At 48.0% G+C, this 17,060-nt stretch overlaps 1 protein-coding gene across 2 annotated transcripts in view; it reads left to right on the top strand.

Moving 5' to 3' along the window:
* Positions 1-2,528: 2,528 nt before the first annotated feature.
* The window catches only part of GFRA1 (GDNF family receptor alpha 1), a gene marked incomplete at both ends in the record, with an annotated part of 219,064 nt that continues 204,532 nt past the window's right edge, over positions 2,529-17,060 (top strand). The window contains 3 exons of one of the 2 annotated variants that reach the window (XM_081231365.1): positions 2,529-2,583; positions 3,460-3,753; positions 4,917-5,000. In XM_081231365.1, the coding sequence (XP_081087491.1) occupies positions 2,544-2,583; positions 3,460-3,753; positions 4,917-5,000 (418 nt within the window). The remainder of the gene's footprint in view (positions 2,584-3,459; positions 3,754-4,916; positions 5,001-17,060) is intronic. The other variant, XM_081231366.1, reaches the window with a different exon arrangement.

A 17,060-nucleotide genomic window follows, 5' to 3' on the forward strand; every position in this document is an offset into this window, starting at 1 on the left:
GGCGCCAGTTGACGTGCAGACAAACTCCAAACAAAGCACCGCACGCAAGAGAGTGGCCGCCGCAGCACCAAGGGGCGCGCCTGGCTGATGTCTAGCTGAATGGAGAGCTACCCAGCCCTCCCCCTTCCTCCTCCTTTTCTCCCCGCTCTTACACCCCGCTTTCAAACTTCAACCAAAGCCCTTGCCCTTTTCAATTACCCCCAGCCCCACCCCTAGACCTTTTCTCTCCTCGGCAGCCCATTGTCTAGTACGATGGGTTTGCATATTTGACAGCTGGGCTCACCCACCCTTGATTCAAACTGTTTCCCTAAGAGATGAACTTAGACATCAGCAAAGACCCCCAATACAAGTCCTGGGCGGCTGGATGAGCTTGCCACTGCGGGCTGTTTCCCAGACTCCTCTCTGGACACAGTGTAGACTTCGGTGTCCCGGGCGCCCCCCCGCCCGGGGTGTGAGGAGGGGAGCGTGTGTTCAGGGCGCGGTAGGCGGGTCGGCAGCCCGGCTGAGAACGAGTGGTCCCAAGGATGGGGGTGAAGGGCTGTGCGTGTGTTGAACCTTTACATTTATTATTATTTTAAAATTTACTTTTGAAACAGCTAAGATGGAGGTCAGTTTATAAATTTCCCAAAGCCAGGTCTGACGCGGTTTAAATGCAGTGGGTCAGGGGTTCCGCTTTTGTCTCCTTGTACAAGCTCAAGGAGAGAGGTGAAGGCTGCGTGTGCATGTGTGAGTGTGAGCGCGTTGGTGGATGATTGGGTGGGCGCATCCCGCGATCGCAGCTCCGAGGGCCTGGGTCTGAGTGTGTTTTTAACACGCCAAGTCTTGAGTCACATCCGCGAGTGACGTGGGGAAAAACTTTATGTTCGGAAGAAGGGTCTGGCTTGATTGCGCTAGGACGAAGAAAGAAAGCCCTTGTGCCCTCGTGTGTGTGAGAGAGACAGAGAGAGACAGACACAGAGAGAGAGAGAGAGAGAGAGAGACAGAGAGACTAGCGGCGCTAGCGGCCGGCTGCAGAGCGCTGTGTGTCCTGTGCGCGCTGGCGGAATCTGGCCCCGGGTCCCACCGCCCGCGAGTGTGTGTATCTGCGGCGTCCCTGCCGGCGAGTATCAGAGGGGGCTGGCTGTGTGCTGCGGGGTGGCAGGGGCAGGGGCAGGCGGAGGGGCCTCTGGCAAAGAACTCTGGCCTCGGAACCCGCTGCCCGCCGCGCATCTCCCAATAAACATTAACATCCCTAAAGGGCATCCGAGCCGGGGCTCTGCTGGGAAATCATCCTGGCCCAACTCGGTCTTCTGAGCTCTCGGAGATTACTGCATCTTTCTTCGTAGCGCAGAGACGTGAGCCTGGAAAGGGAAGGAGAGGGCGAGAACACCCCCCCCCCCCAAATAAATAAATAAATAAACTGGCTTCTCGCCGCAGCTGGAAACGGTCGATTGAGCCCAGGTTGGTGGCATTTGGAGAGAGTTTTCTCATTCTGTCGGCTTGGGAACCCGCCGCCGCTCCCCCACTCCCCTCTACCCGTCTTGTAGGCGCCCCTCAACTTTGGGGCCCAGGGGCGTGCGCGGCGCGGGGCTGCACCTGCCCTGGCGCTCCGGGGCTGCGGGCCCGTGCGCTCGGCCTGGCTGGCAGCGTTGATGCGCCGGACGCCAGGGCGCTGGGCTAGTGTGTGTGCGCGGCGCGGACGCCAGGGAGCAAGCAGAGGACCGAGCGGCGGGTAAGGGCGCAGGAACCGGGTTTCGGCCCCAACCGGAACGTAGGTTCCCCCTCTCCAGGCTGCCTCGGAACGGAGACGAGCCCGGGGAGGAGGGGATACAGCGATGGGGGACAGCGATTGGTGGTTTGGGTGGGGAGGGCTGGCTGAGCGAGCGAGCGGGCGCGACGAAGGGGGTGGCGAACTTCCCGGGAGAAGGGGCTTTTTCCGCGAGAAAGAGCTGCCGACGCCGAGTGCTTAGACTCCAGGCAGCGGCCGGCTCCGCTCGCCCCCCTCGGAAAGTAACGTTATTTATTTTTTTGCTTGCGTTCAGCCTCTTGGGTTGGACCCAATAGACACCCCCTTGGACTTCGGGAGCCCGCCTCCGACCTCTCCAGCCTCCACCCTGCCCGTGCAGGCGGCTCCCCGGAATACACGCACATGCACCCCCGGCACCCCCTCCCCGCGCCCCGACCCGGGCAGGGGGTGGGACCTCACCCGGGCGCTAAAAAGTCCCCCTAGGCGGGAGCAGGGGAGGGCCGAGGGGCGGGGGAGGCTCCAGCTCTCTCCGCTCTCGTTTCAAAGCGCGCTCTCCCTTCCAGGTTGGGTCGGACCTGAACCCCTAAAAGCGGAACCGCCTCCCGCCCTCTCGCCAGCAGCCCGCCCGGAGCTGAGTCGCCGGCGGCGGTAGCGGCGGACGGACCGGGGAGTTTTCTCTCGCATTGGATGGAGCTGAACTTTGGGCGGCCAGAGCAGCGCGGCCGTCCGGGGATCGCTGCATGCTGAGCTCCCTCGGCGAGACCCAGCGGCAGCTCTGGATTTTCGGGGGGGCGGGGACCAGCTGCGCGCCGGCACCATGTTCTTGGCGACCCTGTACTTCGTACTGCCGCTTCTGGGTAAGTCGAGGCCGCCGCTAGCTTTCTTATCCGCTGAGTCTTCTTGGAGAGTACTAGAGGCAGCCCCCCAGCCCCCACCCCGAAAAAAATTGCGGCGCGGGCGCGGTGGGTGTGGGACGGCGAAGTTTCGTTTTGGGGAAGGGGATCCTGAATCCTCAGCCCCCCGGGCTGGGGGGTGGGGCAGGGGCGGCGCGACACTTGCCCGCAGCTTTTCTTCCTAGGGTTTTGTTTCCTATGTTTTTAATGACCTAGCCTGGCGGGAAATTAAAGCGTCCGAGCCCTCCAGCCCCAAGCCCGACGCCCCTTGCAAGTCCCGGGGAGCTTGCGGAGGCGCGGGGGGGCAGGTGGGGTGTGGGCGAGCACCGGGCCAGGAGAGCAAACTTGGAAGGGAAAACTTTTCCTGGAATAGCATCTCGGTGCTCCCCGCCGGGCGGGCCGGGTATCAGGGCTCGCCCTCTCCGCGTGCAACTCCCAGCTCGCCGCCGTTCTCCCCTGCCGAAAGCCCCCGGGCTTCAGTCGGGCCGGGCCGAGAGAGTGGCTGGAGCCGGGGACGGCGGGAGGGCGGCCCTGGAGGCCGAGCAGCCGCTGAGGCTGGTCGGTCCTGGGGCGGCGGGGCCTGCACGCGCGGTGGACAGCGTTGGCTCGCGGGCAAACCGCGAAAAGCCCGCAAAGCCTCGGGGCGCCCTGGGGGTTGGGTAGGGGGAGACTAGCGGCAGGAGGTGCCCGGACGGGAAGATGGACTCCCAGGCGTAGGGGGGCGGACGCGCTCCGGGAGCCGGGAGCCGCAGAAGGCTGCTCCTGCGCGCGTCCTCCCCCACGGCTGGCGCACCGCGCCCCAGCCCAGCCTCACTCACGCTCCCTCCCCTCCCCCCCAAGACGTGCTCCTGTCGGCCGAGGTCAGCGGCGGGGACCGCCTGGACTGCGTGAAAGCCAGCGATCAGTGCTTGAAGGAGCAGAGTTGCAGCACCAAGTACCGCACGCTCAGGCAGTGCGTGGCGGGCAAGGAGACCAACTTCAGCTTGACATCGGGCCTGGAGGCTAAGGACGAGTGCCGCAGCGCCATGGAGGCCCTCAAACAGAAGTCGCTTTACAACTGCCGCTGCAAGCGGGGTATGAAGAAGGAGAAGAACTGTCTGCGCATCTACTGGAGCATGTACCAGAGCCTGCAGGGTACGCGACCGTCTTCTTCCCCCCTCCCCCAGCCCCTGAAGGCAGGCGGGTCCCTAGGCCCGGGGTCCGGCTGACCTCATCCTCCACTCACTTCTCCCCAGCTGCAGAATGAGGACCTTTCATTGGCCCCCAGGGACGTGGGCAGCTGGTGTTTGCTGCTGGTCTGGTTGTTGGAAAACCGGTGAGCGGGTGAAGGGACATCCCAGGGACCCCGCTGACCTCTTTGAAACTTGGTCAGAACATCGAAGTAGGAATCCGTTAAAGGCCTGGCTTCATAGAATAATCCAAAGGCTTGCACTGCATCTTGCCTGGAGTTTCCCCCTCTCTTCTTTCCTTCTATCTATACTGACATAAGATAAAGAATTGAGAATGAAAGGTCCAGTGGAATCTATTCTATCTTTACCTCCCTCAAACCTGATCAAAGGCAGATGTGGGAAAAAATTTTTTGTCATCTTAGATTAGCTGAGTCTTAAACCAGCTGGTGTAGTTCAGCCTTGGTTAATGCAGAAGTCGCTCAGAGAAGGAAAGGTCTACTTGTCATAGCCATCCATTACAAGGGCAATTTTCTGGTCCTTGTGTGCCAGAGGTGGCTGTTTGTAAATCTAACTCAAACATTCAGTGCATTCATTCTCCACTGAGTCTCAGGCTGAAAATTTGTAATATACAGATTTGACCTCTCAGCTGCCACTTTCTCCAGAACCTATTAATGAAAACCTGTTTCAGAGACTGAGTGTTTAATAGCCAGGGTACCTGCTTTCTGACTGCATGCCATTTTTTGGGAGTAAGAAAAAGGGCCAGCTTTTGGGCCAGCTTTCTTGCCAACTTTCTTCTATTGGCTCCTGGAGGCAAGCTGGGCTTGTGATGTCACGGGTTCCTTCCTCTCTGATTTCATTCCTTTGCAAAGAGTGGGAGAGTTTTCTGGCAAGTTCAGGCTGGGTTGCTCTCCAATGTTTTCATGGCACTATGGGGAGAGCAAGGACAACAGAGGCAGAGGGAATGAAAAGAAATAACCAGAGCCAAATAGATGCATTTGAAATCTTTGAAAGTTTCAGCATCTTTTTGTTACACAATTATAACATAATTAGAATTCAGATTCAGTAACAAAAACTGACTGAAATATGTCTATTTTCCAGATCTGAGCCCAATCTTTCTGTTGTTTTTAGGGAATGATCTGCTTGAAGATTCCCCATATGAACCAGTTAACAGCAGATTGTCTGATATATTCCGGGTAGTCCCATTCATACCAGGTAAGCAGATTTATACTTCCACTCTGATGCCTTTGCCTGCTTGAAATCCATTGGCTTACATTCTCTTTGGCTCTCAAGTAGTGTATAAGTAGATCGTTGAATGGCACAGTGTTTCTGGGAAATTAGAAATAGGATGATGATAATGAAGAGGCAGAATGCCTAGAGATGATTCTATGACTTGAAAGTAATTCTAAATGAAGTAATGTTGTGTGGTGGTTTGAGAGAGGTTGGAAGGAGGTGACTTTGTTGAATTTTTTTTTCCACATTAAAATATGATTGGCCAACTCTTGCAAAGGGAGTGCCACTTCTGTCTGTAGGTGGCAATCGTATTCCCTTCTTGCTGCCTACAGTACACAGTGCCTCCCTGGAAATGGGATATGTTTAAATGATGCCACTTTACTTTACGAGACGCCTGAAGATAATCTTAGATTGTTGAAGAATTTTGGTTGGACTCACTTGTCTGCCTTTGATTTAAAAGATTAAGCTCAACCATTTGTTAACAGTTCTGTTTTTGTTGTTTCTAATTTTTCCTGAGCAAGTGTGTACATATACAGGAGAATGTATTACTGACCTTTCAAAAGTGGTCTCAGTTCCCATAGTCTGTTTTGTCTCTCTTTGCAAATCTACATGTGGTTTGGAAGTGACCTTCGTTTTCGAACTAAGTTTTTCATGACATCTGCATTCAGACAGTCCCATAAATAATGAGTAAGGCAGTGATTTCCCTTAATGACATACAGATTCCAGACTGATGTTGACTTTTTTTGTTTACAGTTAAGACTTTTTCTCAAGTATATATAGCCATCACAAATTGTATGTTTCTTGGTTAACCATGGTGGTTCATGTTGAATTTGTTTCTATGAGGTATGGTGGTTTGGTACTGGTGAGAGTGTTCTGGTCTTCTAAATGTTTTATGTTTTCCTGCAGAAAGACATAGAACCAAGGAAGTATGTAAATACTGAAATTATGTGTGGGTGTATTATACACACATTCATTCATTCATTCATTCACGGACATCCATTCTACATACATTCTCGCTTTTGGGATTTTGGCAGTGAGCCCGACAGATGTCATATCTGCCCTCGTGAATCTTAGAGGCAGCCAGCAATTGACATTTATTAAGCTCTTATTATGTTCCAGGTACTGTTTAAGATCTCTTCATCATTAACTTCTGTAGTCATCATCAAGTGCATCTTAGATATTGTTATTTCCATTTTAGAGATGAGATGATTGAGGCAGGGTGAACTTAGGAAACCAGCCCAAGATCACAGAGCTCCTAATCGGTGGAACGAGAATTTAAACCTATATTTGTTTGCAAGATTTTGTAACATCTGCCCCTTGCTGCTCAGAATGTGGTCCTCAGACCAGCAGCGCTGACATCACCTGGGAGTTTGTTAGAAGTGTGGAATCTCAGGCTCCACCCCAGAGCTACTGAATGAGAATTTGCATTTTAAGAAGATCCCTGGGCTGGGTGCTTCATATGCACATGAAGCTTGAGAAGCACTCCTCTATATTATGCTTTTGGTTCAGAGGACAAGTGTGTGTGTGTGTGTGTGTGTGTGGTCTGTTTCAGGATAAAATATAAGGGGACAAGTTTAGTATCAGAGGTGTTCATATATTATCCTGAATAAAGCTGATAACTTCCACCACAAATCCCTATTAATGCCGTCTGTCCCTTTGGCCCAGCCATGACAGTGGCTGAAGGCAGTGAAGCGGGGATGCACAGACAAGAGTATACGACCATCTGAGCTCTCATGGGAGCAGGTCAGTAGGAACTAGGATGGGGTGCCAGAAACCAACCTGGCCTTCCTAGCACCGTGAGGGGCAGTGCCTCTTGCTGGCTGCCTGCATTACTGAGGAAGCATTACTCCTCAGTCTTTGCACTGACGCCTGGAAGGATACAAACCTCCGCAGGGACAGTGAGAGTGAGGAAGTAGGTAAGGGGGAAGGTTCGTTTGGGTTTTAATTTCAAAACTGTTATGAGCTATAGGGCTGCAACAGACTCATTTCCCCCTCTCTGGGTGTCTCTCTTCTTGGTATAATGAGGCCATTGGAGTAAAAATCTCCAGTCCTAACAGCCCTCCTCTGTGCTCCTCCATTTGCTCTTTTCAATCCTTGCATTCATTCTCCACTTAAAGTGACTTGGTCATTCTTGGATACCACCGACTTGTCCAGATTTCTTTGGTGAGTGTCAGAAATTCTTCCACGTGGACCAAGTCCCCCTTATTCATTTTTTTGGATCCCTCTCTCAAACTGGCGTCTTTTCATAGCAAATATGACCCTCAGTTTGTGAGACCCAGCCTACCAAGGTCCCAGAAGCCATAATGAATTACTCAGAGCCAGGAAGGTCTTGTCTAGAGCTACATTTTATATCTCAAGGGCGTTGGATTTAGGTTCCAGCTGTAATGAGCTTTGACCTCTGACAGTGACTGTGTTCCTTAAGTGGGTATAGGAAAGCCAAATGGAGCCTTAAGAGGTTTTAAGTCATTGAGTAATGCATATTATCCAGTTTGGCATTTGTAGGATGGACAGGGACGAAGGATCAGGATGATGAGTGTTGCTGTTGATGAGAATCTCTCTGTCTTGAGAGCCTCTCTGAGGAAACCAGGACCACAGAGCCTTTGCCTTTTACAGATAGGGTAGTAATCAGAGTTTCCATATTTGGATTTCTCTGCCCAAGGGGAAGAGGATGTTTATCCACATACACTAAGTGTGAGCTGAATCCTCTCACCGAACAAGACATGTTTGACGTTCTTGAGTTTCCATTTTCTTTGGACTCTTCAAACCCACGGCCACCTTTGCCATTGTTTACTTGATCACCAGTTAAAAGGCCATATTGAGATATTATCCATGGCGGGAACAAGGAAGGGAACAAAAATAAGGTAGAATCTAAAAACTGTTATCTGCGGCCTGAGCTACAGAAGGGAAATAAAGCAGCCTAGTCTGGTGAGAATTGCAGTGGGAGGTTGGAGGGATTATTCTCCTGGAAACGCAATAGCGGAAGCAGAAGCCTTGGCCTCTAAGGCACTTTGAAGGGCTCTAGGAAGTGCCTTTTCTGTGAGTGGATGCTGGTGCGGTTTTTAGGGGTCTCACGAGGCAGTGGGCTAGAGGACACAACGGAAAAAGTGAGCCAGTGCACGAGGACGTTGGAGGAGAGGAGAGAACAAGGAAAGTGTCTTGGGAGCCAAGAGGGCAGAGCTCTGTGGGCGCTCAGACCTATCAGGTGGTGTTTCACATCTGTGTCTCTCAGCCACAACTCTGCTCTTTAACCTCCATTCTGCTTCACCTTTTCTTCTTCACAAACGTTCAAGAAGCAGCAAGCAATAGTGATTTGAAAGGAAGATGAGCCTGTTTGCAATCTTTTTGGACTCTCTGGAGGGCGAGAGCAAAGCAGTGAGAAATTTGGAAAGTGCAATGGGTGCAGAGAAAAGCCTGAAGATGGAGGATCAGAGGGAGGATGTAAGGCCGTCTATGGCAGCGAGAGATGAAAAAAAGGGCTCCAATGTTTAAAAGTATTGATTGGGAGGTTAGATTTTGTAGAGAAGAATAAAGAAATGCCAGACCTTCCTAAAATGTAATCCAAGTTGATGGTATTGTAAACAAGAGTCAAGTGGAGAGATCATGGGGAAAGAGTGATGCTGGGATTTTTTTTTTTTTAACATCTTTATTGGTCCTGATGCTGGGATTTGAACATCCTAAATCTGATTTGGTGAATGACAAAGTTCTACGTCTCTGGCTTTGCCACCATTTCCCTACCAAGTCCCAGGAGTGGCTTAGACCTTCCCAGGAAGCCTTAGGATCTTGAGATTGGTCCCCAAGTAATGGGAAATGCCTTGCCCAGAATCAGATGCCCCTAAACTCTCTTTTGAGCCTGTCCACCCCACCTTTTTTTTTTTTTTTTTTGCGGTACGCGGGCCTCTCACTGTTGTGGCCTCTCCCGTTGCGGAGCACAGCCTCCAGACGCGCAGGCTCAGCGGCCATGGCTCACGGGCCCAGCCGCTCCGCGGCACGTGGGATCTTCCCAGACTGGGGCATGAACCCGTGTCCCCTGCATCGGCAGGCGGACTCTCAACCACTGCGCTACCAGGGAAGCCTGAGTCTGTCCCCTTTTTGAATGCTGCTATCAATAAGGAGCCATGTTTAGCATTTCTGTTTTAATGTACCATCATATATGTGTAACTATTAAACAAAAACTTGCCTAAAATTTTTGTATGTTGAAGAAGAGCCGTATAAGATCATCTGCTGTCTTGTCAAATCATGATAAGAGAGAAGGGCTTGTAAACACCAGCTGCTAGGGGTATATGGTGGCCCTCTCCTTTCCACTCATCTCTCTAATTGTGTTGTCACTATATTTGAGAACTCCTGTAAGTTCCTTTTCATCTATTCTGGCATATGGTACATTCCTTTATAGGCTAGCTTGGCCCTGCCCTTCCTCTCTAAGCCACATCACCTCTCCAGTCAAGCTCACTGAGGAATCCATTCCCAGGTATTTCATGTGCGTTCACTTTCCCGTGCCTTGACACTTGGCTTTGCCTTTGTTTGGGAGGTTTCTCTTAGTTCTTCAAGACCAAGATCAGGTTTCATCTCTGAGGGCCATGCTTGGCATTCCCCCGACAGGCACCTCCACTCAGGACTCTCTCATGCTGCAATTCACTCTTGCCTTTATGATAGCTGTTAATCACAGACTATCAAGAGGACTTATTTCTGTGTCTGTCTTTCCCACTGGAAAGTCGGGGATTTGCTTGTCGTGGCGGGTGTTCGCTCAGCACCGAGCATCTTTCCTGGTTCTGAGCAGGCGTCTCATTAACCATGAGTGGTTGAATATCAGAGAAAGGACTTAGAGATCGCCTCATCCTCTGCTTTTACAGAACTGAAGTTCAAAGAGGGGAAGCAATTTGGCCAGGGCCACACTGCTGGAGGGTCACCTCCAGAACCTTTACTTGGCCCTGCCTTTGGGGAGATCAGTGTCAGCCTCTTTCTCTAGCGCATACTCTCTGGACAGACCTCATCCATCTCTGGGACCTCAGCTACCATGTACAACGATGACCCAGAGCCTCCCCTCCTACGCCACCCTCTCCTGAGCTCTAAACCAGCATTTCCAGCTGAATCCTGGATGATTCCATCTGGATGTATCTCAGTTACTTCAAATTCAGCACATCCAAAAAGGGTCTCATCATCCCTCCCCTTTTCTCCTTACATCCTCTCTTCCTGAGTCTCCTGTCTTATATAATGACGTTATCTGCCTAACTCACGAGCTTTGGAATCATCTCCAGCATCTCCTCTACCCTCCTCACTCCTTCCACTGGACTCATCACTAAGTCCTGTTGAAATTGCCTGCTGCCTTTTGGATTGCTCTTCTCTCTCCATTCCCTTAATCTACCCACCTTATCTTTTACTTGAACTTTGCATTGGCCTTCTTACTGGCCCCACCCTTGTGTCTAGTCTCTCCCAGTCCAACCTGGCCACCCATTGCCAGATATTACCTTAACACCTTGGTGACTTCCAGGAATGATCTGGTTTCAGTCTCTCTTCGTAGATTCTTCTATTAATCGACCTTCTATCTCACCCCAGCAACCCCATGTCTAAACAACCCAGGTTGACCGGCTGCTGTCCCACCAGTGCTCTGGGCAGCTTCACGCCTCTTCATCTTTGTACGCGATGGTGAAAGAACATGTGCTCTGGAATTCCACTCACCTGGGTGCATCCCCAGCTCTGCCGCTTACTTTGTCATGGGCAGGTCATTTGATCTCATTGTACCTCAGACTTATTGGATGTAAGATGAGATGATGATAATGCCTCCCTTACAGGTTCTTGGGAATTAAAAAGGCTATATGTAAAATGCCTTGCTTAGTGCCTGAACTATAATGGGTCCTCAATAAATCTCAGTCATTTTTTTTTTTTTTTTTTGCGGTACGCGGGCCTCTCACTGTTGTGGCCTCTCCCGTTGCGGAGCACAGGCTCCGGACGCGCAGGCTCAGCGGCCACGGCTCACGGGCCCAGCTGCTCCGCGGCATGTGGGATCCTCCTGGACCGGGGCACGAACCCACGTCCCCCGCATCGGCAGGCGGACCCTCAACCACTGTGCCACCAGGGAAGCCCAAATCTCCATCATTTTTAATGCTGTACCAAGGCCGTGTTAGTTGTTGGCTCACTCCTGACTCCAAGAGTGGGACTCTTTTTCCGCAGACCGTATTCCTGGATCAGGGAACAAGGATCCTATGTCTTGAAAAAGATAGCAACCCCAAGCCTTCAGGAAGCCTGCTCATAAACTGGCTTGGACAAGAAATAAGAAATCTATCCAATATATAAAGGGCCCTGGAGGAAGCCCTATCTCTTAATAACCCAGTTTGAGTCTTAAATCCCCTTTGGGGAAGGTCTTCCTTTTTCCTGCTCTGAATCCCCCTGTTCCTCTGAGGCCCTATCCTTCCTTAAGCTCTTTGGTCGGAGGTGAGTTTGCTGCAGCTGGCTATCACCCGGGGTGGGAGCTCTTCCTGTGTTTAAAGATTCTTGTGATCAGCCTACCCTTCTCAGCTTGACTGATTCCCATTCTTCTAACCTCTCCCCATAAATCTTCTTTGCAATGCCTCTCATAGCAGGGAGAATTACTGCTCCCTGAGAAGGGCATGCCTTAAAGCTGGGAGAGGCTTCCGTCTCCACAGGCTCTGCTAAGTACACTTACATTTCACTTTCACACACCACTACTTTTGGCTTTTATCCTCTCGCTCTCCAGCCCCTCAGCGACCCATTTTTATTGTACAACAATAAGAAATTACAAACAGATAGAAAAGGAAAGCAAATTTAAACCACTCATAGTCTCTGCTCTCAAAGATAACCACTGTAAACATCTGATACAAGCCTTTTCAGGTTTTTCTCATATATATATATATATATATATATATATATATATATATATATATATATGAATATATATGTGTGTGTGTATACATATATATTTATCTTTTTTTTTCTTTTTTACAAAAATGGCGTTGCAGTCTACACACGCTTTCTTATTACCTGCCTTATGACCTGAGGAATCTGTGTCTTCTTGTGTCACTGGCCACTTCCTAAAGGCAAATTTTATTATTTAGATTAACTGTCAACCTCAAGAAGTTTCATGAGTAAAGCGTCAGGTCATTCCACTGTCTAGATACTTCTGGCAGAGGCCAGAATGTTCCAGTGCAGGCTGTGAACTTAGAGACAGTGAAATGTTTTGCATAGAGTTACTGTAGGTCCCGTTACCAGAAGAGGGGAGATAAAACATCAGTGAGTGACAGGTAATTGCATGAACTGAAGATTGTTACAAGGTGCAAAATTATTTATAGCCAATATGTCTGTCCTCATTCCTTTTCCTTAGTCCTCTGAAGTATTTCTTTCTGCCATCTCTTAATTTTTCTGCTGTCAAAGCTTATTCTTTCCAAAGGATGTCCATTTTTGTTCTTTGGGATACAGTGGGGAATTCTCTAGAGAAGTTACCAGGATTGTTTGGTCCAAAGAGCACTGGTCCGGGAGTCAGGAGATTGTGTTCTGCTTCCAGCTTTACCTCTAACTAGCTGGTGACTTGGACAAGTGTCTTCCCTTCCTTAGAGACATCTCCTCCTTTTGTAAAATGAGGGCAGTGGATGAGGATGACCGGTAACATATTTTCCTTCTTTCTCTAAGGGCCTGCATATTGAATCTTGTATTATTCTGTGGCTTACAGTTTTTCTTTCTAGCCTTTTCTTCACGCTAGAGAAACTCGTCATCTTGCCATATATATTTTTCATATTAATAACATTTATAAAGTATGATTTATTCAATATGTACCTTACTTTGAACCAGAATGTATTTAAAGCATCTCATTTGAATACATGGAAGAAGATAAAATAAGAAATAAGAGGAGAAAATAAGGAAAAGGGGAAAATGATAGTTGTAGAGCGAAAAGGAAGCCAGGAGTGAGTTCAGAAGCCAAAATGCATGTCATAAGATTATATTTAAACAAATTAAATTATCAGAAGTACTGTGTGAAAACAAAGGGGTAAATAAAATCCCTGGATTGTAGGTGCCGTAGGACTTTTGGAGGTCATTCTAGTCCAATCCCCTTATTTTACTGATAAGAAAACTGAGAGTTCCATAAATTTCTAGGACAGTAAAACATAAATTGTCTAGGACAGTGATGACAAGTAAAATTAGGTATGTGTTTGTTTTTAAATATTTTTTTGAAACTCTCCATCTCCTGGCATTTCCCTGCCTCCTTTAAAATTGTCCTTCACCTGCCCCTCGGCCCCTTTTAGGATACCAGACTTTGTTCACACAGTTAGGGTGAGAAGCACAGCCTTCGACTTTAGTTAAGTGGGTGGCTGTCCATTGTTTCGGAATTGTTTCAGAACAAGGGTTATTTAATAGGTCTCTGTTTGGTAACAGGAGCCAGTGGCCAGAATGTTGATATTCATATTTTTTGGCCCCTTCAGAATTGTCTGCAAGGAAAACTGAGAAATTATTTGTCTCTTTACACCCTCTCAGCCTCCAGGTTAAAAAAAAAATTAATCTTTTGTCTGGAATTTTTTTGTTAAAGAAGCTAACCGCTTCCCGTAATTTAGAGACTCAACTAGCTGGGTCAGTGATGAGAACGAATGGGTAATTTGCATAAGGGGCTAATTTATTATGTCCCCTGGGCATTTCTTTCATCTCTCTTCCCATTCTAATTAATGTTCTAAGAGGGTCTATCACCATATCAGAAATTAGGGGTGAAAGCAGCCACTGTTAACCTTTATTCTTATGATTTTTTATCTTCTTTGATCTTTTAACCATTTTCTTTTCATAGCCAGGGATTTGCACAGATTGGGCTGGGGAAAGCATGGAGAGGAGATTTTAGGGGTATGCTCTTTTCTGATCTTTCTTCAAATAGTAGGCTGTTGTAAAAATAAAAATGACTCAGGATAGCTCTCTAACCACAAAGGGATTTGTAAAACACACAGAAGGGTACGGTCATGGTACAGAATTGTTTCTAAATTTGAGCCCTCTAGAACATCTATATAAACATGTATATACACATGCACAGATATATATGTATATATCTGCCTGTTCATGTGTGTGTATATTTATAGTGTGTGTGAGTGTGGATGTCTGTATTATTAAACATTTTGCCTCAAAAAGATCTTCCTTGACATGTGTTTCAGTTGGTTCTGGCTGTGACAAAGGCAGCTATGGGTGAGAGAGTGTGACACAGCTGAGGAAAGGCAAGAGAACAAGCAATTTCTTCGAAAATCAATTGCAATTTACTCCTACTAAATTAGCCCTCAGTCCGCGTGTCCAAGCATTAGCATATGACAGACTTTTAATCACTTGGTCAAATGGCCTATTTTTGGTCAAACCACAGTTGCCTCTGGGACTCTGCCTGTAGTCCTAGAGCTGTGTTATCTCCAGACCTGCAGTCTCTTTAAAGAGGAGGTAAGTGTGGGGAGAGGAGTTCCTTGAGGAGCCCCTGAGTGCCCTGCACGGGCTGGGCTGCCTGTTCAAGGCCATTATTTCCTTTTGGTCCCCAACCACGCTAAAAGGTAGGTATAATGATCTCTGATTTTTGAGAGGGAAACTGAGATCAGAGAGGTTGATTAATTTTCTCAGTGCCACACAGCCAGTAAGTGGAAGAGTTAAGTTTCGCATCTTATTTCTGCATCTCCAAAGCCTGTGCTCTTTCTACTGTTATGTGATGAAATTTTAAGTACCAACGTGATCCTTTATTAAGGAGGAACTGTCTAGATCCTACTCTACCTCTTTAATTCCCAGTTTCCCTTCCTCTGTCTTCCACCTTAAAACACTGTTTGACAAAAAACCTTTCAAGTTGAAATATAAGCCAGTATCTATTATTTTAATATTTAGCCTTGCATTCCGATCGGTTCTTAATTGACAAGCAAAATCCAGAACATGCACGCTATTAAAACCATTCCTGCGGAACTGCAGAAATATTAACCAGAGAAGAAATTTCTGGATTGTATCTTTTTTCATTTCAGTGTGAGATGGAAGGTTTCTAAAGTAGAACAGAATGCCTAGGGCCATTTTTTTTTGTCATGTTGTCATATAAATAGCATTACACAGTGGTAAAGAAAGGAATACATAGTTTAGTCCCACTTTAAGGTGACCTAATATGTTATTCATTTGTCTTCCGTCACGCTGGTACTACTTTCCTTTACGTCCTTCCTAATGGTCTAAGAAACACCGTGCCAACTGTTATTTCTCTTGCCTTTTGTACATGATTGTTTTGTGTACAGTTAATTATGTATGAAAATAAGTATTGATTGCATTCTTTGTAGGAATAGGCCAGCAGCGTTCTTAAAGCCCATGTTTATGAAATGTTTCATTGATCCCTGTTAGTATGAGTTTCAAATAAACTCTTTATAAGAAGATACCGGGAGACTGGAGAATTCTGGAGAGTCCTTGATGGAACCATTATATTCTTGTATGCTTAGGAATGGCAAGTGGCATTTGAATGGGAGAAGGAGTGAACAGTCTGGAACTCTAAACATAGTCCCAATTGAAAATGGTTACCCTCCCCATGAGACCTTAAGAGAAATAAAAATAGTAATGACAACAGCGGTGAGAGGCCATAATGAGCTAGGTGTTTTACATGCAATAACTTGTGTCAACCTTGTTTAGTAGAAGGTGTTCTTAGCCCCACTTGGTAGATAAGAAACTGAGACCCAAGTAAGGAACTGGCCTGAGGGCACACGCCTAAGAATGGGCAGAACCACGTTCTCACCCAGGAAGTCTGGCTCCAGAACCCGTGCTGCAGCGTCCATTTGCATACATATAACCAGAGAGATACTCCCTGAAAGTCAAGAGCACAAACTGCATGAAGAGGTCTTAGACACTTTGTACTGAGTTATATATATATATGTGTGTATGTGTATGATGTATACATATGTAATATATATTATATATTATGTATAAAATAAGTATAATATAATGAAGAGAAGAATTGGTCAGTTTCTGTGATCTCTCTTAATTTTCAGTATTTTGGTGTGATGGAATGGCATTTCTGCCAAATTCATTCATTACATGTTTATTGAGAACTTACTGTGAGAGGCCTTAGGTGATTCAGAGGTAAATAGGACCCTGCCATTGCCTGTTAAGAATTCTCTTTTTTGTTTTAGGGCTAGGTATAAAACAAATAAGTTATGTTGCAAAGTGGTAGGTGAATGAGCAAAACTCCCTACAAGGCTCAGATGTAGCCCTAAGAAGGGAATAACTGACTAGATGGAGTTATGGGTCAGAGAGGGCTTGCTGAAGGGGACTCTGAACTGGGCTTTGAGGAGTAGGTAGGAGTTTGATAAGGAGGGGTGGTTGGGGAGGGCATTCTAGGCAGCGGCAACAGCATGGGCAAAGGCACTGAGTGTCCAGGGTGCTGTAATAAGCTGCTTTCTATGGCAGGGGCCCTCGGTATGAGCAGTGGTGGGAGAAGAGTTGGGCAGAGAGGCAGGTTTGCCACGCTCAGGGGCTTGGCCTTTGTCTCAGCAGAACCAGGGAAGGATGATGGCTAATGGAACTCAGCATTGTTTGGATTTTTAGGTCGAATCATATGAAATTGCCATTTTTGTAGGTCAGTGTGGTAGAATAGCACACGTTTCATATGGCTCAACTTTATATAGTTTTGTGTCATAAAAGCATACACAGGGGTCTGGATGCTTCCAGACTAGAGAAAGACATAGGTCTGCTGTTAGGGTTAGTAACTCCTCATCTCAGAAGGTACCTGTTTGCCTTAGCTCCTGATGGCTTCTCTCTCCCAGACCTTCTCCTTGGGGGGAAAAGATGCACAAGGCACCCAGTGCACACAGCTCCCCATTTAGGTGCCCAAGGCCGGCAGAGGAGCAGCAGTCAGTGAGGCCGCCTGGGCCTCACAGGGTGGTCCTGGGAAGGGACTGAGGCACATGGAGAGCAGGGGACAGCAGAGCAGAGAGGTGCCAGCAGGAGTGAGTGCGGGAAGCAGGGTGGTCTGGAGCCAGGTCAGGAAAAGTCTTCATGCTCAGGGGCATTTTGGCTTGTAACAGGAGAAAGGGTGCCATTGAAAATTGTTCAGTGGGGCCCCTTAGA

The sequence above is a fragment of the Mesoplodon bidens genome (genome assembly GCF_964165515.1).
Source record: "Mesoplodon bidens genome assembly, chromosome: 1".
Lineage (NCBI taxonomy): Eukaryota > Metazoa > Chordata > Mammalia > Artiodactyla > Ziphiidae > Mesoplodon > Mesoplodon bidens.